This window comes from Manihot esculenta, chromosome 14, assembly GCF_001659605.2.
Source record: "Manihot esculenta cultivar AM560-2 chromosome 14, M.esculenta_v8, whole genome shotgun sequence".
In the NCBI taxonomy this organism is placed as follows: Eukaryota; Viridiplantae; Streptophyta; class Magnoliopsida; order Malpighiales; family Euphorbiaceae; genus Manihot; species Manihot esculenta.
This window is the reverse complement of record NC_035174.2, coordinates 4,401,770-4,427,149: the sequence shown is the minus strand read 5'-3', so window position 1 is coordinate 4,427,149 and position 25,380 is coordinate 4,401,770. Positions and strand designations below refer to the sequence as shown.

The following is a 25,380-nucleotide window of genomic DNA, read 5'->3' as shown; positions in this document are numbered from 1 at the left end:
AGTGAAATTTTTAGGCTTTCACAAGTGTTTGTGTCTTATTGCTGGAAGGGGATCTGCGGCAGTGATTCTTTAGACTTTTTCAGATCTGAGACCGGGTGCTTCTAGGGTTGTTAGAGACTTGGGCCCATTTGTTCTCGTAATGCGTTTTGGGTCTTAGGTTAGGAGAATTTGTGAGCCAGTACCTAATATGTTTTCTAGCCTATAATGGCTCTGGACCCGTCATATTTGGGCTTCAAGCCTTCTTTAATGATCTCTTTCTTTCTCAAACAAAAAACGCGTCGATCAAACAAAAACTAGTCCATACTCCAGACTCCAGAAGCATAAGCCTGTGCAGTGTGCATCATCAAATCCCGCTGGCATATACGTCATCGTTTTAGCCTTTTCCTCCCTTTTGAGGTATAACGGTGAGGTTTAGAGAATCGTTATCTTCTTGGCTTCCGAGTTGGAATAACGCATCCTGAGTTAGATAACTCGAAGGCAGAAAGAGGAAAATGCCGAAGAGAACAACGCACACATACTCGAGCGAGGACGCAGCTCCTGATGGTCCAGACTCCGATCTCTTTGTCTATTACTGCAAGCATTGTGGCTCTCATGTCCTTATTACCGGTTCTCTCTCTCTTCCCCTGCTTGCAAATTCATGGATTTTAATCGATTCTATATACTGTATATTCTACTGTTCTTTCGCTGCTTATGTTGAGAAATTATGAGCAACTTATATCAATTTCAACGCAGTGTACTTTATTATTCAGAGGAATATACCATTAGAAATAATCTCTCTCTCGCTTTAATGAAATAGGTGCTTTTTGATTGCTGCTCAACTCAACTTTAGAGGAGTAACGAAAACTACCTAATTTGTCTTGGAATGCATATAATAAGTTCTGAAACCTGTGATTGAATTTTATTTTGAACGCAAGTAGAAATTTAGAACTGTATAATATATGCTAAAGCGCACAGGTGATTTAACATCTAAACGCTTTTCAATTCTCGTGTCGTGTAATTTTCTCCGTCGCAGGAAATTTATGAACATCTGATATGGAACCCCTTCACTGAAAGGAAAATTATAATTGTGTTTTTTCATGCTAGATATTATGTAACTTAAGTACATGAACAACGGAAAAATAACTGCACGTCTACAATTAGATGCTCTATGGTTTCTGTACTCTGTGTAAAGAAACTTTACTATTGTATGATTTGCATCTCCACTGTTTCATTCTTTCATACTAAAATATGTCTGTTACTAGATACCCAGTTGCAGAAAATGCCGAAAAGGAAGACTGACAAAGCATATGTATTAGATAAGAGGAAGCATCTTGCAAGATTGAACATTAATGAGGCTGGAAAAGTTCTCTTGAAACGGTATCTGTAGCCATCTTTAATAGGATTTAATATGTTCTGCCTTCTTATAATCTTTCGCTTTTTGCCTCCTAGCGGGGACTTGATACATTTGATGATTCCATATGTTCTTGTTTCCATCATTTATATTGCTGTGCTACCATGTACGGTATGTTTGATTCTTCATGACCTATGCAACTTTCAGAAAGGGAGGCCTTTTGTTTACAGATGTGAAGAAGTATATTATGTTTACCCTCATTAAGTAGCTTACTGCTGTAAATATGAAGATAGATTAAACTACTTAAATCAAGTGAGGCACCAGATAGAATTTATTGGGAGAAAAAAAGAGAAAAATGTGATTCTTTGCCATGCCGCATATAATATTCTTAATTTCAGGGCTCCCTTTTCCTAAATAGTAGGTCATTGTTATGAAGGGCCTACAAAGTTTCACTATGTATTGGAACCACTTCAGTCATTTGGATGATATTGGATGGCTATTCTGTTAGGCTTATTAAAAACTGCATATTTCCTGCCATTTACACATCCAGCAAATCAATTTGTTAGTGCTCCCTCCATTCCACAAATATAGACTTATACTTAATTTCACATGAATTAAGAAAATGTAGTTAATATAGTTAAAGCAATAAATTTTATGTTCTCTTTTCTAATATACCCTCTACTCATATTACTCCATCCTAAATTATTTTTGGAACTAATAAGTTATACTTTTTCCAATGCATATTAAAAGGGGATATATTAGGAAGATAATAAATTATCATGATATTATCTAAAAAATGAAAGTAGCTTATAATTTGTGACTGATAGAAAAGGAGAACGAGCCTGTCCTTGCAGGTGGAGGGAGGAATTCTTCTCTCTCTCTCTCTCTCTCTCTCTTCTCTCTCTATATCTATCTATCTATCTATCTATCTCTCTTTGGAATTTATTGAGGGCATTATGGCTTGGACTACTGTGGATAAATCAAGTTGCATTATGGTTCCTATTTATAACCCTGAGACTGAGTCATTCTTTTCTAGGGGTGAAGGGAAATTGGAGAAGCAATTTCGTATGAACTGTATGGGTTGTAGCCTGTTTGTCTGCTATCGTGCAGAAGAAGATCTGGAAACTGCTTCTTTTATATATGTTGTTGATGGAGCACTTAGTACAGTTGCTGCTGAAACAAATCCTCAGGTACAAATAATTTTTCAAGGGCTTGGGATCATCCATCATCCGCGGGTCTTAATTAATGAATTAAGAGATTTTATATATCATATTTGGAGCATGTTACTGCTTGCATTTCTCTGTAAATGGGGATCAGCCTCACGCACATGATCATTAGAAAGATTACATGTCTTGCAGATTTCCTCATCTTGCTTTGTGAAATATGATATAGGATGCTCCAGTGCCGCCGTGTATATCTCAGTTAGAAGGAGGACTTGTTCAAGTAGCTATTGAAGTGGAAGACCGTGCACAACGTTCAGCAATAACAAGTAATTTTATTATTTAATTACTTTTTTTATGGCACATCCCCTTTATTAAGGTCTATTTGGCATTACTGTGGTAGTCATTGTTGAGAAACACTTTTAGACATATTAATTAGAGGGTATTAAAACTTGATTTGGAATTAAAACCAACACTTTTAGTGATAAGAACACCAAAATAACTTTTTCCGGATTGTTTTTTTTAAACATTATCTAACAAGGTAAGTTTTTCTAAAAAACAGTTTTTGACCAAAGCTCAATGCCAAATGGAGACTATCTGATATCTGTCTCTTTTTTGGCTTCAATTAAACGTAATGTATTTCTTTCTGGACTCATCACACTTGCATAGAATTAGATAGTTATCAGATTAATTTGTTGCTATATGGTAACTAGAGAGTTATCAGATCAACTTGTTGCTATATGGTACTCGACTGCATTATTTGTCTTGGTAATTGGCAGATGTAAATAAACTAAATTAAATTATTTTATGTTGTATGGATTTGGAACTTGGTCTCTGCATAGAGAGGCACTCTTTGGACTTAGAATCTGGCAAACGCATGGCATTTGCATATTTACATACAAAATTTTCTTCTGCATGTGTAAGGAGGAAGAGAGATGCGTAAGTGGAGCAGATACCTTTGGAAATATTGAGGAAACAGCTAACTTATTAGAATGACTGGTTATTTGAGTACCATAAAAAAGAGTGAGAATATCAGGTTATTTTACCGACTACTGACAAGGTCACTTCAGATGCCTTCAGTGTGTTTCATCGTTGAGATGAGATGATATATCCAAGGAAAGCATTTCTCTCATTATCTCATTTCCTCTTCCTTTGAAGGGATTAAACTCAACAACATAAGAGATGTATGATGTGATGATATAATCTATAGAATCTTCCATGTGCATTAGGAGCAGTGTTATTAAGGCGAAGGCGAGAGGCGACACTTAAGATGACAAGGTCTCCAATCGCCTTAGGCGAGAGGCGAGGCCACATAAGCTAAAATTTTTACATATTTTAGATATATGCATATAAATATAATATACACAGATTAACATTCATATTTAATTATATAAACAATAAATATATAATAAAGCATTATTAATAACTAACAATACAAGGCATTAGGTATACTAGTAGACTAGTATCACTGTCATACTCACACCACCAAAATTCACACCACCAACATAAATTATGAATAAACAATAATTTAAAATCAATAACACAGTAACACTCATGACCCATTATAATTAATTTCTGCAATGTTGGAGCCTATCAGCCTATGACTGCGAAGGAAAGCTTGAAGTAGCAGAAGGAGATCGGGAGAAGAAGAAAAAGGAGAGGAGATGAAGAATTTGGAGAAGAAGGTGATCAGGAATCGGGAGAAGAAGAAGGAGAAGGAAGAAGAAGAAAGAGGAGAGGAGACGAGAGAGGAGAGACACATACTGGACTGGTCACTGGTGTCGATGACTGCTGTTTGGAGGCTGTGTCTGGGCTCGGCTGGCTGTTGTTGGAGAATGCAGAAGAAGTTGCAATTTAAGGATTTTGGGTTTTAACCCTTTAAAATTAAAAAATAAAAAAGAATTCGGCAAGAGGCGCTCGCCTCGCCCACTTGGCGCCTCGCGAGGCAATGCGAGCGCCTCTTGAAAGGTGCCTCGCCTGGTCACCTCCTTGTCTTTAACAACACTGATTAGGAGGCTTTTATAATGGCACATCCTTTGTCCTATATTGTTCCATCAAGACTATGAACAGATGAATATGAGGTAAATACTAGAAGCAGGGACTGAGCCGTCCCTGAGCCCCTGAAATTTTTGTAATTTTTAAAGGATATATAGGTAATTTTTCTTAAAATATGAAAAATTATCATTACATCCCTATATGTTTAAAAAACTTACCAACTCATTCTTATTTCAAAATTATTTAATTAAATCATCATTATATTTTATAATTTCAAATTCTTTAATCCATTTATCAAAGAAATTTTTACTATTTAGTTCCTCATCTTCTATACTATTTTTCAATCTAAAAAATTTTGCTTCTCATTTTCAAAATTTTAAGTTCAATTCTCCGTTTAAATTTTTTCTTAAGTTATTCATTTATTATTTAATTTATTTTTATATACTATTTTTATTATTAGTGATAGTTTTTTTTTTATTTATCTCAATTAATTACTAATCTATTTATATGATTGAATTTATATGAAAATAATTTTTAATGGGTTAAAATAATTCTTTTTTAAAAAATATTAAGTTTCAATAGTAAACCATGTATTAAAATATTATATTATTTTAATAATTTTTTTTATAGATTTGCATGTTCCAACCATAGCGGAAAGAAATTTTTCTATAATAAATATCATTAAAAGTTAAAAGGTGACTTTATAGTGATGAACCATAAATAATTTATCGATAACTTATATTGAAAAATATATTTGCAAATGCTGATAACAATATCATTAGAAATATATTTTAATGAATAAAAAATAGATGCGAATGACCATGATTTAATTATAATAGTTTATTCACTTTTTATAAAAATTTATTTTCTGAATATATATTTATTTTATACTCTCTTTATTCTATACTTTTTGTCCTTTTTTATTTTTCACACATATTAATAAAGATAATTTATTTTATTAATTTTTTAATTATATTATCTTTAAAATATTAAATTTTATTAAATATTAAGAAATATTGCGAATACTTAATTTGAAAAAATAATAATTAATGATAGGTTGATTTGGAAATAACTTAAAATTAAATAGAATTATAAGTCAATTATATATTACGATAATGAAAGAAAGTGAATAATAATTTTGAGATAATAATAAAAAAATCGATAAAATAATAAAATAGGAGATACTTATTATTAGACCCTCTCGAATTGAATTTCTTGCATCGTCACTTGCTATAAGAGTAGTATGCATCTAGTAATATTCTTCATCCTAAGAAACAACACAATGTGACTACTTTTTTTCAAACTGACATTCTAGAGTGGTGTTCTTTCAAATAGCGTTTTCTTGGCCTCCCTACCTCAACAGGGAACTAAGCTTATATTTATTTGCACCTTTGCAACGCCCTTTTTTCCCTTTATTGAACTTCTTACTTCTAAACATATGACCACGTTCTTTTGTTGATTAGAAACTATTTCTTTACTTAGAAACTATCGTTTCATGGTGCCTAGATAAAAGGTATTGAGCACATACTTGCCTATGCTATATACAGAAGAACATGCATATGCATCTTCACCTGATAGTTGCATAAGAGAAGGATATCTTGGTGATCTTTTGAGCTTTTGTACCTCTAGTTCCCCAAGCTAGAAATTTTAGTTCTAAGTTGATAAGTTTTTGTGGTGTTCTTCATTAATAAACTGCACGTTCCTTATCAGGAGTGAATGCTGATGATGTTCGAGTTACTGTAGCTGCACCTGCAGCCCGTGGGGAAGCTAACAATGAACTTTTGGAATTCATGGGCAAAGTATGGTTTTATATTGCCCTTTATTGTTATTGTGGGGCTACAGAATCTTAATTTATCAATTTTGGTGGGTCAGTTTAACTGGATATTTTTTGCCACACAGGTGTTGGGTCTAAGACTGAGCCAAATGACTCTTCAAAGGGGATGGAATAACAAATCAAAACTCCTTGTTGTGAGTTGCTTGAAGAATTAAAATGTTTTCCTCTGTAGTGCATGACATGTAGTCTTGCGTAAATTCTAAATCTTAGGTGTTAGTAAGATTCCAGTGTTCAGTTTATGCAACTTCTCTTCTAATCTCATGTTGCTGCCTCCCTGCTGCCTTGATTTTCCGTCATGTTGTTACAATATGTTGTTGTGATCTTTCGTAGATTTACTTTATGATCATCTCTACTAGGTAAGTTCTCTTAACTTAAAAAAAAAGAAAAGAAAGAGAATAAGAAGAAGATCAGCACGTGCTTGTCTTGTGTAGTTAAGAATAGTCGATATGCTTTTTTGTTGAAATTAACTAAATTGCGCTTGGATCATTTAGTTTATACGATTATGACATATTACCCTGTGTAACTAGAAATTAGAAATGGTTGTCCTTAATGACCATTTTGTGAAAGTGGATTGAATCACTTTGCTCTCAAGGTACCTTGTCAATTAACTAGAAGTTGATACTTTTACGTTATATGTATACTCTTTTCATACTTCACCAAATGTTCCACTGTACAATAAATGGAGTGATGAGTGCATTTGTCATATTTTCAAAATGGATTTTATATCCAGGACTTTGCTTCTATGAAGGGGAAACTGCTTCTAAAAGATGGTTATAGTTGACTAACGCTTTATTCTTGTATCAGGTGGAGGATTTGTCTGCCAGAGAGGTGTACGAGAAACTTTTGGAAGCTGTACAGCCTTGAAGCTGACTTCTGAATGGATCGGGACTGTGTTAGTGTTGATAAATGAGCTGCAAGAGATTACATAATTAAATATTGATTAAAATTGAAATTTAGAGTTTGAACCCGATGGAAATGGACAACTGTTCAACGAGTGTAATTGTATTATCTGATGCACCAGGATAGAATTTTGTTTGATTGATTCTGTTTTGATGAAATTACAGTTGCAAAAAGTTAAGCTGGGTTGGCAGTAATCAGATTCAATTCATCTCCTAAAATTTTCCAGGTGGCTTAATGGCGAACAGGGAGCTGATTATAGATTTATAAAATTCTTCGTCCATAATAGAGATCACCTTAAAATGGGTGATTCAACAGTCAAAACTTCAAAGTTGAGCTTTCAGAAATGCGCACTTTAAATTTGCAACCTTTAGTTAATTTTGGGCTAGACATTCAAGTCCTTTTTCTCCACAGAAATTACAATTTACACCTGCGAGCAACTGAGAACTGGATTGATAAAAGAATCGCATCTTTTTGTATGAATGCAGCAGCCGATCATTTTAGATCAGTGGGCGCCGTCTGCTACGCATACCCGAATACCTAGATATTAGCTTACAGGATAAAAATCCCTAGTCCCATCATCACAATTCATCGACGAACACAACTTAAATGCCAAAAGATCTTAGCGAAAAGATTAAAAAAAATAAAAAGGCCAAAAGATCTTGGCGAAAAGAATTAAGAAAAAAAAAAAAGGCCAAAAGCTGCTTAAACCTTTCAGGCTGCTTCTAACAAGTAACAAAATTCCATAGAAATATTTCGGCGGTCTCAATCTTTGAACTCCAATTGCGAAAGTAGTACATTGTAAACGAGTATAAGATATAGAACAAACATCTCAGAAAACTAACTCAAAAGAGTATAAGATATAGAACAAACATCTCAGAAAACTGACTCAAAAAGAGTGTCAGTGTTCCACCAGATAAGAAAAAGCAAAATGTTTGAATAGTGCCGATTCTCAGGACCAGTTCACTGCTTGCCTTCAGGAGGAACCCCCACTACACTTGAGACTTCGGTTTCCTAGCAGCCAGCTGAGTCTCGGGCTGCAAAACCATAGAATATCTAAGATGAGAAGCATCATACCCATAATGCAGAAGACTCCAATATGTGAAATGAACAGATAAATAAATTAATGAATTCTAGAGGTTGAGGAGAACTTATCTTCAGAATTGTGGAGTTTTTCAATATATGTTAAATTACATTTGAGTTTAATTTAAACAATTTTCCTTCTATAGAATTGAATATCGGCATCTTCAAATTGCATAGACAAAGAACAGGAAATTTAAAGTAAGAGAAAACATGCATGACCAATCCTCGGTGAGAATATCTGCAAAACAAAATTCTTTATTTGACATTAATTAAAATAGAGTTGGCTCATTTCATGTAAGAATAGATTTATTAATGTTAAAAGATTTTGAGGTATATTTTAAATTAAAATTCACACTCAAATGATAATTTTTTAAACATTTGTTAAACAAGTCCTACTTCAACCAAAAGACAAATGGAAATCTCCCGATTTTAGGTGCCCATTATCCAAAAACAATGAAATATAAATTTGGTAATAGCTATGGTATTTACTGAGTTGCTACTGGTCATCGACTTACAAGTGCAATTTCAAGTGAATTATTTAAATTAAGACATTACCTCCTTCTTAACAGGTTCTTCCTTTTCTGACAAAATCAACTCGATGTGGCATGGGGAGGACATGTAAGCTGCAATAAAATTATAGGTCACCATCAAATTTATCATGTATGATCAGAAACCTCATGGAAAGTGAGGGGAGCAGGGTGAAGGAGGGGAAGATACAAAGTCAACTGTTGAAAAAATGCATTGAATGAACTCACGGTTTATCCTTCCATGGGCTCTGTAAGTGCGGCGACGTTGTTTTTGTGCTTGGTTGACTTGGATGTGAGATATGTGGAGTGAATCAACATCTAAACCTTTTACCTAAAGGATGATTAGACAATGGATAAAAATGTCAGAACATTCGGGAAGTCAGGAAGCAAGAATAACTAGTCTAATAATTTCTGGGGATAAGATAGAGAGAAAAGCTACCTCTGCATTACTTTCAGCATTCTTGAGCAAATCAAGGATAAATTTTGCAGATTTAACAGGCCAGCGCCCTTGTCCATTTGAATGGCGGTTTTTTGCCTGTGCAGTTCGTCCAACACCACCACAGAAACGGCGGAATGGGATTGCTTGCTTGTGTGCCATAACATCCTCCAAGTACCTTTTAGCCTTGGCTAAATGCAATTTCCGAATTGCATGAGCAGTCTCTCTTGTATTCTAATATAGAAATGGCAACAACGAAGTATAATCAGATGAACACATTACCAAAAGAAACCAATCATTGTGCCAATGATAATAAATAAAGATTCACAAGATTGAACTGCAGGAAAATTCAAATAAAATTTCTAAGGAACGAGAAACAGCAAGAGAATCCAGCCAATGTACATTATATTCAATAAACTTAACAGTGTTTTGGTACAATTAGTGGATTTACTGATTATAAGCAAACCACTCAGATTAGTGAAAACCATTTAATACAGGCGCTTGGTTTGGATTTGCAAGACCATAAGAAAAAAAACAGCAGCGTTGTTAAAGAGCTAGGAGACCAAGGCATGCAACAGAAGGAAAACAGCCAATTCAAATAAGGAAGTGAAGGGTCAACCCAGAATCCCAGATGGGATCGTATCCCTTCTACTTCTCAAAACAAATCAAATAGCCAATAAGGCATGCAAATAGGCATCTGCCACCTGACAAAACAATCATCATTTGCATTTATAAAATAAGAGAGTAAGAAAATGAACATTTCAGCTAGGAGAGAACCCTAAATGTACCATCATTTACTGAACCATCTGCCAGTAAAAACACCTAGAAAGGCTCCAGAGAGATGCGAGTAATTTCCCTGGAGCTTATGAGAACCCTGTTCACGGAGGGAACAGGGACCCTTCTCCTTCATGGTTAACTAAGTATAAGCCTGAAGAAAGCTGATCTCATCACTTGCCTTAATAAGTGAAGGGCCACAAGCTTCATTCCACATTGGGGAAAAAACTCAATTGCAACAGTAAAGTTCACCTTCTTGTCTCCCAAGGCAAAAGGAGATAAGCAACACGGTTGAAATTTATACACATATATTGCAGCAACTACATCATTGAAAAGCCTTCATCTTGTCTCCCAGTAGGGAATATGGAAGCTACTGCTTCAGATCATGGAACATAATCACCTTTTTAGGATATCAAGAACTGTGAATGATCAAAACTTCCAAGTATATGAATTCAAGAAACCTTCTTCATCAATAGATCTAATCATTTAGATGGATTTTGACAGAAAACTTAACGAGTCCCTTCTATTATAAAGGGGCTAAGGAGCATAAGAATGGTTGAAAAATTAAAAATAATACTCTCATGACAAAGGATCGGTTACAATGACTCAAGCAAGCATAAACAAATAATCACTACCATAGTTTTAACAAAAAAATGGCTTCCTCAATTGAGTGGGTGGGGGAAGTGGGTGTCTGAACATCTGGGAATCAAATTCAGTAATCGAATTCAGCTAAAAAAACACAGGTGCAACATCATCTAGACAGTGTCTGGAAATAAAGCTATGACCAAAAAAAGAAAAGGATAATGTGAGCCAGTCTAGTTATAAAAGATGAACAAACATGCATAAAGCAAAGATATAATGCGAGCAAGGTTCAGTGGCTTTAGGTGGAATGGTCCTGTGGATTATTTATTTAACGCATAGAACAATGAATAATCTAAAAGAGCAGAATGTACCTTAAAGTGAACTCGAAGATCAGAGCCTCTAGCTTTGCATGCTGAAATATAGCCATAACATCAAAATGAGATCGCAAGTTTTCAATTCTATTAAGTAGATACAAATAGAAACTATCATTCTCCTCAGAATGCATTCATATTTCGTTGGTTTCGTTTCCCACAACACAAGTCACGTTTTCTACGTTTTCTCGTCTAACAAATAGAATGGCAAACGATGATCCTACAAAATCCAAAACGGGGGGAAAAAAAAAAGCAAAGATTTACAGTAAACACTCACACTTGGTGGAATTGTCTGGTTCTCTGGAATACTTCACCTGAAAGATCAATCAAGCAGATCTCGTGTGAGACTAAAGACTAAAAAATTGAAACATTCACTGATCTGATCAGCAAAATTTTGCCTCCCAAGTTTCATGCAACTCACCATAGCTGCAGATTTACACTCGGCTGATGTTTCTGTTGCCACAAATACAGAAATGCCGAAGATTTACGACTCAGAGAGCGAGTTAAACCCTAGAGTGCTGGCGATGCTAGGGTTTTATCTTCTATGTTGGGCCTGTACGGGCCTTCGGACTTCAAGGTAGAAATTTTTTTCTTTACGGAGGCCCATTAATTTACTCGAAGTTTTGGGCCTTTTCGCCATAATCTGGCCCGTAACGGTACAATTCCACTTGACGCCAAATTGTCGTTTAAACAAGGGTATTCACGTCATTATGTAATGGATAAATAAATAATCGAGGATGGAAGAGAAAATCCGAAAGGAAAACCACAGTTGGCTCCTTGAACCGCCGATCTACGGAGCAGGGAATTTTGAAACAGAGACGAAGGCAGAAAGCGAAGCGTAGTGTTTCACCTGTGGGGCTCCGTTTTGTTCTTGTAAGAATTTTTGTTTGTAATCCTTGTATACATAACGTATATTTATGTGTAGATTTAGCATTCCCTTTTGCTCGGTTTAGTTGAAAAATAGAAAACCATGAGAAAAGAGCAAGCTTTGTGCACTGTTTCTGTGAGTTATTCACTTTATGGTTGTTTATACACTGTGTACCAGGCTTGCAATCAGAATCAGGTTTCATAGATGCTAGGGTTTTGTAGCATTCAAATTGAGCTGATTTTATTGTTAGGATGACTGAAAACGCTTGAAGAAGTGTGAATGTTGGAAAAGAAGCTTTTTGTAGATACCCAGAATCTGATTTTAGTCTTATTGGTGGTTTCGTGAAGCTTTGTTTGGAGTATTATGTTGCTTGCGACGGTTATTAACCTTTAGTTTTGAAAGAATTTAGGTTGTTAGATAGGGATATCATGAATAATAACAATCCAGCAAAAAGCTTAGGGGCACCTTCTGCTGTTGCCAATTCTGGGGCAATAACACAGTCTACGCCCTTGAACAATCAGTCACCGCATCTTCTTTCACAGTCGCAGCCTCAAACACAAGGTGGGTCTGCCTTTCCAGGCCACTTTCAGCTGTCAGAACCGCAAGCTCAAGTGTTAGGTCATTCACAACATGCACAGGCAGCTCATGCTCATTTCCAAGCTCAGATACATTCAACTAACCGATCCATTGCCCAGCTGCAAAACCCTAATCCTAGTAATGCTGGTGTGCCTTCACCCTCTGTGTCTACACCTGGCACTGCAAGTGCCAAAAGGGCTAACCAGAAACCACCTTCTAGACCTCCAGGTGGCTCATCCAATAGTAATACAGCTTCTCTATTTAAAACCATGGAGTTGACACCAGCTGTGCGAAGGAAGAAGCAGAAGCTTCCCGAGAAGCAGATACCAGATAAGGTGGCTGCAATTTTGCCAGAGTCTGCTCTTTATACTCAGTTGCTTGAATTTGAGGCGAGGGTTGATGCTGCTATGACAAGAAAGAAAATGGATATTCAAGAGTCTCTTAAAACTCCTCCCCGAATTTGTAAAACACTTCGAGTGTATATTTTTAACACTTTTGAAAATCAAATGCAAGGAGAGAAGAATAGTGCAGAGCCTCCTTCCTGGTCATTGAAGATTTTTGGAAAGATACTGGAAGATGGGAAAGATCCAGTGCTGGCTGGGATGCCTCAGAAACCATATCCAAAATTCTCATCTTACTTCAAAAGAATCACAATATACTTGGACCAGAGCCTTTATCCAGATAACCATGTAATTCTATGGGAAAGTGCTCGGTCACCTGTACTTAATGAGGGCTTTGAAGTGAAGAGAAAAGGAGACAAGGAATTTACTGCAATGATTAGGCTAGAAATGAATTATGTACCAGAAAAATTCAAGCTTTCACCTGCTTTATCAGAAGTTCTTGGCATTGAAGTAGAAACCCGTTCAAGAATTCTGGTGGCAATTTGGCATTATGTGAAGACTAGGAAGTTGCAGATCCCGAATGATCCATCCTTCTTCATGTGTGATCCACCCCTTAAGAAATTATTTGGGGAAGAGAAGATGAAATTCACAATGGTCTCGCAGAAGATAAGTCACCATTTAACTCCTCCGCAACCTATTCATTTGGAACATAGGGTCAAACTATCTGGGAATTGCCCAGCTGGAACTACTTGTTATGATATTGTTGTTGATGGTCCTTTTCCGTTACAAAAGGACCTTGCTGCATTTTTGGCAAGTACTGAGAAGAACAAAGAAATTGATGCTTGTGACCAATTAATATGTGATTCTATAAAGAAGATACATGAGCATCGAAGGAGGCGGTCTTTCTTTCTAGGTTTCAGTCAGTGTCCAGCAGAATTTATTAATTCTTTAATTGCTTCACAAAGCAAAGATCTAAAGCTTGTTGCAGGAGATGCTAGCCATTCTGCAGAAAAGGAGCGCCGTTCATATTTTTATAATCAGCCCTGGTATGTTTTTTCATCCATTTGATCCTTTTAGTTTAATTTTATCTGCCTTTGTCTAAGTTAACCATATTCTAGAAGATGATATTTTCCCTCTAGTGGAGTATGCCAATAGAGTCGGTTTGACTCTAAGTGAAAGTGCAAGATTTAAGGCAAGTATTGACTGTAATTGTTCAATTTTTTGTTTGGAATCTTTAGGGTTGAAGATGCTGTCATTCGTTACCTGAATCGCAAATCTGCTGGAAGTGATGCTCCTGGAAGCATATAAATAAGGAATGCCATGCCATTCTAGTCCCTGTCTCCTTGTGTTGATTTAGGTTGACTGGTGTAATTAATCCGAGGAATTCTAGATCCTCTTTTCAGCAGTGAGTTGTTTTTCAGTATGCTGAAAGCTTGTAATGGTAGAGATTGTTATTTAGGATTGATTTGTAGCATCTCGATTGCATGGAATAGAAATGGACATCTGCAAATCTACTCAACATTCATTTGTTTTATTGATGGTTAATAATTTAGTATCTTTTTAATTAATTAAGATCGTTGGAGTTGCGTGAAAGGCAATTTAATTAGCCATGTTACTTTTGAAATGACAAACTTTGTGCTCATAGGTGTCTCTATTTCAGTTTTATAGTTGCTGTTGCAACAGCCTTGCAGTTTTTGGTACTGATCATTTGCTTTATCTACTAAGAGTTGCCTGGCCTCTCGCATATTCAAACCACCAAGAGCCTAGAGGATAGATTGAGTGTGCAAAAATCACAACCTGTTTAATTTATATTTTGATTATGTAAAATATGTTTTTACTAAAATCTATATTTTAAAATTTAATAATCTTATAAAATATTTAGTTCTATTATTTAAAAATTTACTAATATATTAAATATATATATTTATTCGTAATTAATAATTTATATAAAGTGATTCTAATAGTAAATATTTATTAAGTAAAATTCCACAACTAAATGTGATACATATAATTTTTTTAAGAAAAAATAACTTATAAAAAATTTATTAGTCGATATTTTAATTTTAAAAAATATCATTTTAAAATGATATTAATATTTTAAAAAATATATTGATTAATTTTTTTATTAAATATAAAAAATTTAAAATATTTTTATTATGTATAAACTGATTAATAGTTTTCATAAAAATAATAAATAATTAATAAATTTTTTAAATGATAAAAATTAAATAATAAATATTTATTGTTAAAGTTATTAAAAAAATTAATTAGTAATTTTTTTAAAATATTTAAAAAAATTTAATATATTTTTTAAAATTAAAAATTAAATAATAAATTTGCTCATAATATTAAAAGTAAGTCACAAATTTTTTTTAAATACAAATATATTTCAAACTCACATATATGTATATTATTTTAATAGAATTCAATTATCCCTTGTCGTACCACGCTATCAAACATGCAAGATTCTTTTGCCTAGGGTGCCTATACTGTGAATTTAGTTTAAAATCGAATTCAATTTGAATAAATTAAAAATTAAAATTTTAATATTTATAAAAATTAAATTGAATTAATTTTAATTAATTTTAATTAAGAATTAAATTGAATCGGTCTGATTCAATTTGATTTAATCGATTTGAATTTTTAATAATTTTTTTTATTTTTTATAATTTATTTTTAATATTTTAAAATTTAATTAGAATATTTTTAATCTGATCTAATCTCTTTATATTATTAACAATCATATATTATTATCACTAATCAGTTCATTTGATTTCTTTAATTTTTTTCTGATCAAAACCGAACCGAATCGAAATAATTAAAATTTTTAAAATTAAAAACAAACCAAACTTAAAATAAATAAAAAATTGAATTGAATTATCAAATTAATTCGTTTCATTAATTTTTTCGGTTTCAATCTGCAGCAAATTGCATAAATTTGCATCTTCTTGAATCCTGCAAATCCCACATGGGCATTTGGGTCATCCAACCCGTTGCTAGGGTTTTGGAGTTGGTTACCCATCTCTTGATTGAATTGATGACCTGAGCTCCCCTTTGTTTTCATGCAATCCCAAGGACATTATTTGTTTGTCTTCATTGTTCACTACTTTTTTTATTAAAAATAAATCCATAAATATCTTCTTCTTTGCCAAAGATAAAGTTTGTACTAATAAGGCCTTAATCCTAATATAGAAGTTTAGTTATAAACATTGCAAGCCATAGTTTGGTTATGCACTATATTTCTACTGTAAAATATTCGGTTCTATCTGGGAGTTTGTCGTTGAATCTTATAGTTCCATCCAAAGGGTTAAGGTAAGGAAATTCGATCTCGTCTTACCTTTTTATTCTTTGTGCTGAAGGTTTGTCTCGTATGATTTCAGATAAGGTAAATTAGGGTTTGATTACAGGATGGTCTATTACGAGAAGAGCTCCTATTATTTCACATTTATTTTTTGCAAATTACAGTTTAATTACTTTCCAAGCAAGTGGCAGAGAGGCACGTGTGGTGAAGGAGATTATGGATGGGTATGCTGAGACGTCAGGACAATTAATCAATTATTCAAAGTCTTCTTTGTGCTTCTCATATAATACACCTCTTGATGTGCGACATAATGTATATTCTATATTGAGAGTGATGGAGCAAAAAGACTTGGGAGTATATTTGGGTTTGCCAACGCCAATAGGGATTAATAAGTGTGAGGTGTTTCAGTTTATGAAGGATAGAATGTGGCAGAAACTCAACTCTTGGAAGCAGAGATATCTATCTAGGGCGGGGAAAGAAGTGATGTTAAAAACTGTTCTTCAGGCACTTCCAACATATGCTATGGATTTATTTTTGGTGCCGCAAACAATTTGTTATAAATTACAGCGACTTATGGCTCGATTTTGGTGGGGGAGAGAGAGCTCTCACGAACGAGGTATGCATTGGGTAAGTTGGGAATGGATGGCGAAATCAAAGTTTGATGGTGGGTTGGGATTTAAGAAATTGCATGAGTTCAATTTATCTATGTTAGGGAAGCACGCATGGGCAATTTTCACTAGAGATGATTCATTGGTGACAAGAACTCTCAAGGCCAAGTATTTTCCGTTTGGCTTTTTTTTAGATTCGGAGATTGGGAGTAATCCAAGCTACTTGTGGAGAAGTTTGTGGAAGAGTAAAAAGTTAATTGCGTTAGGTTCTCTCAAAAGAGTTGGACATGGTAGAAGCATTTGGGAGGATCCATGGGTGCTATTAAATTTGAATGGTAAGGTTTCTACTCCTCAACAGACAGATTCTGATGTGTTTTTTGTTTCTGATCTGATTCAACAGGAATGCTGAAAAAGGGATTTGATTTTGTCTATATTTAATCAGGTTGATACTCATAATATATTGTCTATCCCTTTAAGTATCATTGGGCAAGCAAATAATTGAGTATGAAAATTTGAGAAACGTGGATTCTATTCGGTTCGAAGTGCTTATATATTCTTGACACAGACTACTCACTTGAGTTGCTCAGTTGTGGTTAGATCAATGTGAAAGAAATTTTGGCATATTCGGGCTCCAACGAAAGTTTTGAATCTGGTATGGCGGTCTTGTCTTAATGCGATTCCATGCTTGGTTAAATTAATTCGTAGGAATGTCCAAGTCAGTGAGTCTTTTCCTGTTTGTTCTAGTCAAAGTGAAACGATAATATATGCTTTGGTTACTTGCCCTTTCGCCCGTGATTGTTGGATGATGACTGAATCTGGTTGGCTCTTCCCCTACATGCAGTTATTTAGTGATTGGTTTGTTCGGGTATGCAATTCAATTTCTGTTTCTACTTTACACATAGTGGTTATGGTAGTTTGGGTTTTATGGGAGAATAGAAACGTTGTGGTATGGAAGCAGAAAATGTGTTTACCTCATGTTGTAATTAGGCATGCAAAGTCTCTTTTTCGAGATTAGGAGTCGGCTAGAAGTTGCAGGGAGTTAGTTGTTAATGCTCCAGTTTGCATCCAATGGAAAAAACTACCTATTGAAAGTTTTAAGCTAAATGTTGATGTTGCATTATTGCTACATCACACTATGGGAATTGGTTGTATTTTAAGGGGATAGAATGGTGAGTTTAATGCAGCACATCATCAACAACGAATTCTTGATAATTTTGATGTTTCTACGGCTGAAACCATGACTTTTAGGGAAATTTTAAGCTAGTTCAATGATAGTGGTTGATCCTTGGTTATTGTGGAGTTAGACGCTTATCTATTGATTCGAGCTATAGTTGATCTCAATTACTAAGATTTGTCATCATTTGGTAATATTATTTTTATCATAAGTTTCTTATCTCAGAAGTAATTTTTATTTCTATTAATTTTGTTCGTAGGTCTACTAATGGTGTAACTCATGCGCTTCCTTGAGCTAGCTATGGTATTCCGGATCTGATTGAGGTTTTTTCCTCACCTCCAGATTGTATTTCTGAGTTGATCGTTCTTTAATCTTAATGAAATTTACATTTTTTATTCAAAAAAAAAAATCTACAACATCTCTGCACGGGCTACAGGCCTAAGTTCAAAAGCAGAAAATATTAATTTAGCAAAATCATTTGATTTTTATAATTATAGTCATGCGTTTAATTGTTTTTATAAAATGGCACTAAACTTAAAAAAATAAAAAATTTAAATTAAACATATTACTCAAAACAAAAATATATTTTAACAACAATAGAGCAATAAAAAATGATAGAATTATGAGTATAATCTCATATCATCCCACATCGACAGAGATTAAAAAAGGAAAGATTTTCATTTTATAAACTATCACTAATCGAGCAAAAAACATTACATGAATGTTAGATCATCAAATCGAGAATACTTTGCACTAGCAATCTAAGACTACAACAAAAAGGTTGAACGAAACAAAGAGAATTGTGAAGCCGTGGAAGAGAACTCTAGATCTCCTCAAGTCAAGTGATAAGAAGCACGGGAGAGTTCATCGGTATTATTCATTACAACTTAATAATTATGGCACTCTAAGTACGAAGTGCAATTCTTATTATTTTAGTGCTTTCTCAAGTCTCTTACCATTTTATTTTAGTATCAAAAATTTTTTTTAAATTTTTTTGCATAATAAAATTATATTTAATATAATTCTTTATAAGAGTTCTCTTTTCTCGTCGTAAAAGTATATTAAGTAATAGTTTTGTAAGGAAGGAAAAAAAAATCACAATGATAACTTAAGACATACAAAATTTCTTGAGCTATTTTGCTCTTTGTCCACTTGTATTATCTTTAACTTTAAACCTTGCAGTTCTATGGATGCCGGGATGTTGAACCCAATTGAGGTTAATAAACAGGGCTAAATTTCAACAAACCATGAATTAGCTTTTGAGAATAAGATACTATGCTTTCTTGTTTGTATAGCAAATTTAGCAATGATCGAATCTCGAGGCGGTTTACACCTTCACCAATTCAGAATGGTTGATGAGCCACCATACCTTCAATAGGGTTGTGCTTTGGCTTCTGTAAAATGCACAACCGCCTAGAAAACCCTCTTGCAATGGAAAGGTCAGTTGATTTATCCACATCTTTTTAATGCAGTGGCCTTGCGCATGTGTGTTTCTAACCAATTCCAGGAAAAAGTCAGGGAAATCATGAACTCAGAGAACAGATTTGCTGCTGAAATTTTGACAAAAGGACATATATCGTTTCCCCAGGAATATCCATAGTGGATAAGGATGAGAAATACAATTATTATATTTACATTGCTTTTAGAGTAAAATATAATTTAATCCATAAAACATATTGAATTCTCTACTTTAATTTTCATATTTTCAAAATCCAACTTAATAGTCCTTTTAACATTTCAATAAATATATTAAATATTTCCTACCATTAATCACTACTTATAATCAATATTTATAAGGATAAAGTATTAAAATTTCTGCTTTAGTCTCGTCTAATTACAGAAAGTTTTATATAAAATCATAATAATTATATTGAATAATTTTTCTCCAAAAGTACGTTATAATTTCGATACTTATTTGCAATTAATACCATTTTACCAGCAATATTAAGGGAAACTTCCAGGAAAATTGCACACTGGATCATGAGGAGGACTGAATCGGAAATAAAATATAAAAGCTTACACCACAGGATTTGGAATGAGTCGGCTTATCGGGAATATGAATTAAATAATACATATAGATGTTGGGAAATAATTTAAATAAATTTTTATGAGATTATGTAAAAATTTTATTTTTAAAAAATAAAAAAAAATTAAATCAAAGAAAACTTTTGAATTGAATTTATCTGAAATCATTCTAAACTGGGAGGGAGATATAAAATAAGAACTTCAAAGTTTGAAATAAATTTCCAAGACAATTCAATCTTTATCCACTTTCCAATCTTCTCCTCAAAAGCATCCATTCTTCCATTATATTATATTTCTGCAGAAAATGTCTGAAGCGTCTGAGCTATCATCATCACCACACACCCCTTCCTGTATCTTCCTCTTATTAATTATTTTACCTTACATATATAATTGTTCTATGTTAATTTTTAATTAATTTCAGACATTATATTAGTTTTTTTATTACATTTATTTTTATTAATATCATATAGAGGCATTTTGAAGTTTGAAAAGAAGAGCATCACGAAAAAGAATTAATAATAAGCAGGTGATAATGATCAAATCCTAATTAATAAATCCCGTGATGTGAAAACATGGATTATGATTTTTTTTTTAATGCTAAAAAAAGAAAATTTCTCATAAAAAATTAATGGGTTTTAAAATTGTAAGTTCCATGTGGTCATCAATTCATGTTTGGATAATTCAAATTTGTGATTCATCCCATCAAGTCAAATTAAGCACAAAATCTTTTTTGGGGGATACACTGTGCATCCCTATGTATGCATTCATTTGGAAAGTACATAATGTCAAATTTGATTTTACTTAATATGAAAATTATTGCATAAAATAATAAATCAAGGATTGTAAGTAGAACAAATATACATATATATATATATATATAAAGATTCACAATCAACAAACTTGTCGTTGGAATATTCTCTAAAGCAAATTTATAGGACTTTCCAACAAAAGGACTAGAACGTTGGACTCTTCGCACGGCGTCAATTTGGCGACTAACGAATTTACAAGTGCAATGAAACCATTTTTATGTCCTTCTCTTGACAGTAACCTTCAACCCGCCAGCCATGTGAGCCGTCAACAGAGGAACAAAAACAGGCTGCTCCTCCCTAACCGGTCTCAACTCGAACCGCCTCAGCACCGAAGCCACCACATACTTCATCTGTATAAACGCCATTTCCTTCCCAAGGCACACCCTTGGACCCGCTTGGAACACTGGAAACTTGTATGGACTCACAGTCTTCAGCATCGCACCGCCTCTCCCCGACCCAACTGGTTGCTCGAACCACCTCTCTGGTTTGAACTCGAAGCGGTCCTTGCCCCACAGACTGTCCATTCTGCCCATTCCATAGGGAAAATAGGTCACTCTATCTCCTTTCCGTATAAAAGTCCCGTCCGGCAAGACATCGTCTAAAAGAGCATGCTTGGAGTCCCATGCAACAGGAGGATACAATCTCATGGACTCGCATAAAGTTGCTTTCAAGAAGTTCATCTCTCTAAGTAGTTCATAATCGATGGTCCTTTCGCCGTTGTTGAGTAATGTTTCTACTTCATCCACGATCATTTTCTCTGACGACTGGTGCTTGGAGAGCAACCAAAAGAGCCAAGTCATTGCTGCTGATGTTGTATCTCTTCCAGCCATAATGAAACTTATTAGCATGTCTCTTATAACTTCCTCATCGTGGCCATCTAATAACAACCTTGACAAAAGATCATCGTCCAATTTCCTTTCTTGGTCATTCTCAAGAACCCTCTTCTTGCTTTGTACGATCTCTAGAACTGAGCTATGGACAAGCTTGATTGCTTGTTTGAGTTTTCTTTCAACTCCCATATTCATCAGTCGCTTTGTCTTCCACACGGCATAAACAGGTGCCGCCCCACGCATGGCGCTTATTTCAGAAGCAGTATCAAACGCCTTAACAAGAGGAGGCGAAGGACGTGAAAGATCCAAGCAACAAGGATCTGTGCCCAAAGAAACCCGACCAACAATATCAAATGCAAATCTCCTTAACATATCTTGCAAATCCAGAACTTTTTCATAATCTGCAGCTTCCTCAAGGATCGGTATTAAACGATTCTCCACTTCTTCCTGCAGCGTCTTAACCACGAACTCCCTCAAAGACTTGGTGGTGAACTTGTGGACAGCCAACTTACGCTGAGTGCACCATAATTCACCATCAACGTTAAAAATACCACACCCAAGAAGGTCCCCGAGGATTTCAGTGAAGGGTTTGCCTTTAGGGAAGTTACTAAAGTTGGTCTTGAGCATGTACTCTACGTTGGCGGGGTTAGCGGTGACTACGGTGCGGCGAGCACCAAGCCGCTGCACTACAATGGTTTGCGTTGGAGACACAGATAAAAGATTGGTGTACCATTCTAAGAGGCGATAGCGATTCTTGTAGAAAGCTAGCAAACAGCCAATAATTGGATAAGAGGGAGGGCCATGAGCGGAAACTAATTTCATACCAGTGTTGTGAAATGCTTGAAAGAGAGAAAAGAACAAAGAAAAGAGGAAAAATCCTAGAGAGACAAAGACAATGAGAAAGATTAACATGGTGATTAGTGTTGAGTGATGGAGAAAGATATAGGGTTTATCTTGTTCTTGCAGAAACGAAGAGAAGAGAGGAGATGGTGGTGCAAGAATGTGGCGAACGAGAGAGGTATATATATATATATATATGTGTGCGTAGTTGAACGTGTTCGTGATAGTGCTAGAGACCCACCTTTGCAACGAGAACCAAAAAGAAAGAGAAAAATAAAGACTCACATGATTCTCATGCCAAAAATTGAAAACTGCGGGCGAGGTTACTACGGTAATTTCATAATAGAGGGCTGATATTTCTTGTGCTAATTTCCATAAATTTTTGGCTGTCTTTTTTTTTTTCCCTTACCAAAAACCAAAATTGAGTTAATTATTACACGGATATAGTACTAATAGAGTTTCTAAAATAAAAAATTATAATTTAATTTAATTTAGTAATATTGAAAACGTTTTTAGAGATATGAAATTTTGGATTTGGATTTGAATTTAAATAAATTACACTAAAATTTTATTTTAAAATATTAAAAAAAATTAATTCAAATAAATTTGACATCATTAATCAAGATTGCATCCAATTGCTAAAAAAATAATGTTAAACATTTTAAAGCATGCAAAGAAGTGAAGTTGTGCAGAAAGACGAGATCCTCGAAGCGGAAGGAAATGCAAAAAATATGGTTTTGAGTTAAACATGGTGGATGTGAGAACGCCGCAAAAGATTAGCAAGATTATTTTTTTTAAGTTTATATTGAATTAATTTATTAATATAGTAAATAAATTAATTCAATATAAATATAATTAAATTTTTTATTTAAAAAATTAAAGTGTGTAATTTTCAATAAGCAAATATAAAATACGTAATAAAAATGAGCCGTTGGTATTTTATCATTTTTTCTTAATAAATAAAATAATATTAATATAGTATGTAATTTGTGTCTGCTGTGGGTCTTAAATTACTCTTTAACATATTCTAAATTTCTCTTCTTTGACCAAAAAAATTATTCTAATTCTAAAAAGAAAGAAATCAATCAAAAAGTGAAATATAAAACTCAATTAGTTTATATGAATCCATGACAAGCTCCAAATATATTTATTTAATATTAAAACTATAATTTGATCATATAAAAATAAACATGAATAAAATATCTAAATTATTATTATATTCCTTTCAATTTTTTACTTTTAGCAAAAAATCATAGTCTCATAATTGCTTTTTCTAATGAAAATTAATTTAATTCATGAATTTTTATTTTATTAATAAAATAATTATTATATTAAATTTGTATGTAAATCTAAAAAATTAATATTGTTTTACTGTACAAATAAAGGCTAAGGTGTGATTTTTAGTAAATATTCAGAATATATATATACTGCTATTAAAGCCAAAATAGTTTTTGATTCCCACCATGATTGCGAGACTTGACTACTAAAGTTTGGCCTTTGATTTTGCATATTTAATTTAATCTAAATTTTTTGAAATTCTATAAGCAATTAAAATTTTTTTTTACTATTTTAACCTTATTAATATTAGATGTCACCAATATTTCATCAATACTGATTAATTAATGTTAAGGGTAATTAAATATTTATAAAAATAATTAATGATAAATATGAGTTTTGTCACTTATTATAGTTTTGTTTCATTATTTTATTTAATGTAAAAGATTTCACCCTATCCAAGTCCTGCAAATTTTTTACGGAAGTAAAAGTTAATGATGAAATATTTGAATTTCCATAAGACAGAAATCACGTCAACGTCATGTTGAGTAATAAAATTTAACCTGCATACCTTATTTTTTTTTAAGAAAAAAAAAAGAAAGAAATTTAAGAGTCACGTGAAAATTGGGAAAGAAAGACTAATTCACAGGAAATACTGACACACCGTGTACTGGGATTTGCCCTGCGTTCTAGCTTATCGTTTAGTCCCTTTCCCATCAAATCAAATCCTTCGCATCTCCACTACTGTGTCAGTCACTGTTACTGTCCTCTTCCATTATTTGTCTCTATTTTTTTTTCTGCAACCAAACTAACTTATATTTAAAATACAAATGAATTAAATTATTTTTAAATTATTTAAAAATTAATTTAACAAAATTTTAATTTAATTTTTAAATAATTTAAATTTATTTAATAAATGAGTAAAGCTTAAACGCTCTAGCATTGACTTATTGAAATTGGTAAACGCAATTCATTTTTAAATTAATAAATAAATTTACAAATAAATTTTGTGAGCAGTTTTATTAATCATGTTAAAATTAATATAATAAAAAAGTAAATTTAAATTTTATATAATTTACAGATATTCCTATAATTAAAATTTAAAATTTTATTTTTACAAATTTATGAGCTTATTATATATATATATATTTATTTAATTAAAATTATTTAATTTTAAATTTATTAATTTTAAATTAAAATTTATTATATATAAATAAATTAATGAAATTATTTAAGATTAAACTCGATATGTTTAAATTTATTTATTAAACGAGTTAAATTTGAGTTTATTAATATTTAATTAAATTTAAAATGAATAAATTTTGTGTACTCGAATTTAAAAAAATTTAACGAATCAAATTTAAATTTTATAAAATTTAATAGTATTCGATTCATTTATATATTATTTTTGCTGAGTTCTGATTTCATTTTTCTTAATTTACTTGCGGAAATGTTTTCAAAACTGAACACCACAATTTTTAGAATAATTAAATTGTTTTATTAATTAATTTGATGATAATTTATCAATAAATAAATTTAGTTATTAATTAAAACAATTAGGGAAGTAGAATTGAGTTTAGAAAAGAAGGAGGCAACGACGACAAACAACATGATAATTGCATGTCCTAAAGCCTCATTCCAGAAAACCAATCATTCTGACAGAAGCTAGCTGGGGCATTCCGGCGCCGTTTTAAGGTGGACTCAAAACTCATCTGATGACTCGGCTAGGATTTGAAAGTCAGAT

The 25,380-nt window shown here is 33.1% G+C and overlaps 5 protein-coding genes and 1 non-coding gene across 9 annotated transcripts; 3 read left to right on the top strand and 3 right to left on the bottom strand.

Annotated features, from left to right (window-relative positions):
• Positions 1-288: 288 nt before the first annotated feature.
• Positions 289-7,432, top strand: LOC110599735 (UPF0235 protein At5g63440). Of its 2 annotated transcripts, XM_021736298.2 has the most exons (7): positions 298-606; positions 1,242-1,356; positions 2,367-2,520; positions 2,723-2,819; positions 6,196-6,284; positions 6,385-6,453; positions 7,124-7,432. In XM_021736298.2, the coding sequence occupies exons 1-7, from the start codon at positions 492-494 to the stop codon at positions 7,181-7,183; spliced, it is 699 nt and encodes a 232-aa protein (XP_021591990.2). In that variant the 5' UTR covers positions 298-491; the 3' UTR covers positions 7,184-7,432. The 2 variants fall into 2 exon arrangements, with proteins under 2 accessions (XP_043806429.1, XP_021591990.2); XM_043950494.1 differs by lacking the exons at positions 6,196-6,284; positions 6,385-6,453 and having other exon boundaries at positions 289-606.
• A 486-nt stretch (positions 7,433-7,918) lies between these two features.
• Positions 7,919-11,535, bottom strand: LOC110630967 (60S ribosomal protein L17-2). 3 transcript variants are annotated; one of them, XM_043950496.1, is made up of 8 exons: positions 11,411-11,457; positions 11,267-11,303; positions 10,990-11,030; positions 10,218-10,409; positions 9,266-9,496; positions 9,055-9,157; positions 8,855-8,922; positions 7,919-8,253 (listed from the first exon to the last, which is right to left on the bottom strand). In XM_043950496.1, the coding sequence occupies exons 4-8, from the start codon at positions 10,251-10,253 to the stop codon at positions 8,209-8,211; spliced, it is 483 nt and encodes a 160-aa protein (XP_043806431.1). In that variant the 5' UTR covers positions 10,254-10,409; positions 10,990-11,030; positions 11,267-11,303; positions 11,411-11,457; the 3' UTR covers positions 7,919-8,208. The 3 variants fall into 3 exon arrangements, with proteins under 3 accessions (XP_043806431.1, XP_043806430.1, XP_043806432.1); XM_043950495.1 differs by lacking the exon at positions 10,218-10,409 and having other exon boundaries at positions 11,411-11,535; XM_043950497.1 differs by lacking the exons at positions 11,267-11,303; positions 11,411-11,457 and having other exon boundaries at positions 10,218-10,455.
• LOC122721849 lies at positions 10,043-10,170 on the bottom strand. The gene has a single exon (XR_006348634.1). It is a non-coding gene; the product is annotated as a small nucleolar RNA snoR74 (small nucleolar RNA).
• Positions 11,536-11,731: 196 nt separating the features above from the next.
• LOC122721756 (SWI/SNF complex component SNF12 homolog) lies at positions 11,732-14,342 on the top strand. Its single transcript, XM_043950493.1, has 3 exons — positions 11,732-11,862; positions 12,035-13,820; positions 14,013-14,342. Exons 2-3 carry the CDS (start codon positions 12,286-12,288, stop codon positions 14,080-14,082), a joined length of 1,605 nt encoding a protein of 534 aa, XP_043806428.1. The 5' UTR covers positions 11,732-11,862; positions 12,035-12,285; the 3' UTR covers positions 14,083-14,342.
• A 1,949-nt stretch (positions 14,343-16,291) lies between these two features.
• LOC110599822 (uncharacterized mitochondrial protein AtMg00310-like) lies at positions 16,292-17,092 on the top strand. Its single transcript, XM_043950397.1, has one exon. The coding sequence runs from the start codon at positions 16,292-16,294 to the stop codon at positions 17,090-17,092; it is 801 nt and encodes a 266-aa protein (XP_043806332.1).
• Positions 17,093-20,782: 3,690 nt separating this feature from the next.
• Positions 20,783-22,507, bottom strand: LOC110631223 (cytochrome P450 94B3). The gene has a single exon (XM_021778975.2). It carries the CDS (start codon positions 22,431-22,433, stop codon positions 20,907-20,909), a length of 1,527 nt encoding a protein of 508 aa, XP_021634667.1. The 5' UTR covers positions 22,434-22,507; the 3' UTR covers positions 20,783-20,906.
• Between the last annotated feature and the right edge of the window lie 2,873 nt (positions 22,508-25,380).

What these genes read in the sequence shown, in the direction of transcription:
- LOC110599735 (XM_021736298.2), top strand. Translation starts at nt 492, where the DNA reads ATGCCGAAGAGAACAACGCACACATACTCGAGCGAGGACGCAGCTCCT. An exon ending in ACAACGTTCAGCAATAACAA is followed by an intron (nt 2,820 to 6,195) that starts GTAATTTTATTA and finishes GTTCCTTATCAG; the next exon opens with GAGTGAATGCTGATGATGTT. An exon ending in TTTTGGAATTCATGGGCAAA is followed by an intron (nt 6,285 to 6,384) that starts GTATGGTTTTAT and finishes TTTGCCACACAG; the next exon opens with GTGTTGGGTCTAAGACTGAG.
- LOC110630967 (XM_043950495.1), bottom strand. An exon ending in ACCAGACAATTCCACCAAGT is followed by an intron (nt 11,031 to 11,266) that starts GTGAGTGTTTAC and finishes GCTATATTTCAG; the next exon opens with CATGCAAAGCTAGAGGCTCT. An exon ending in ATCTTCGAGTTCACTTTAAG is followed by an intron (nt 9,497 to 10,989) that starts GTACATTCTGCT and finishes TTTCTATATTAG; the next exon opens with AATACAAGAGAGACTGCTCA.
- LOC122721756 (XM_043950493.1), top strand. Translation starts at nt 12,286, where the DNA reads ATGAATAATAACAATCCAGCAAAAAGCTTAGGGGCACCTTCTGCTGTT. An exon ending in TATTTTTATAATCAGCCCTG is followed by an intron (nt 13,821 to 14,012) that starts GTATGTTTTTTC and finishes TGGAATCTTTAG; the next exon opens with GGTTGAAGATGCTGTCATTC.
- LOC110599822 (XM_043950397.1), top strand. Translation starts at nt 16,292, where the DNA reads ATGGATGGGTATGCTGAGACGTCAGGACAATTAATCAATTATTCAAAG.
- LOC110631223 (XM_021778975.2), bottom strand. Translation starts at nt 22,433, where the DNA reads ATGTTAATCTTTCTCATTGTCTTTGTCTCTCTAGGATTTTTCCTCTTT.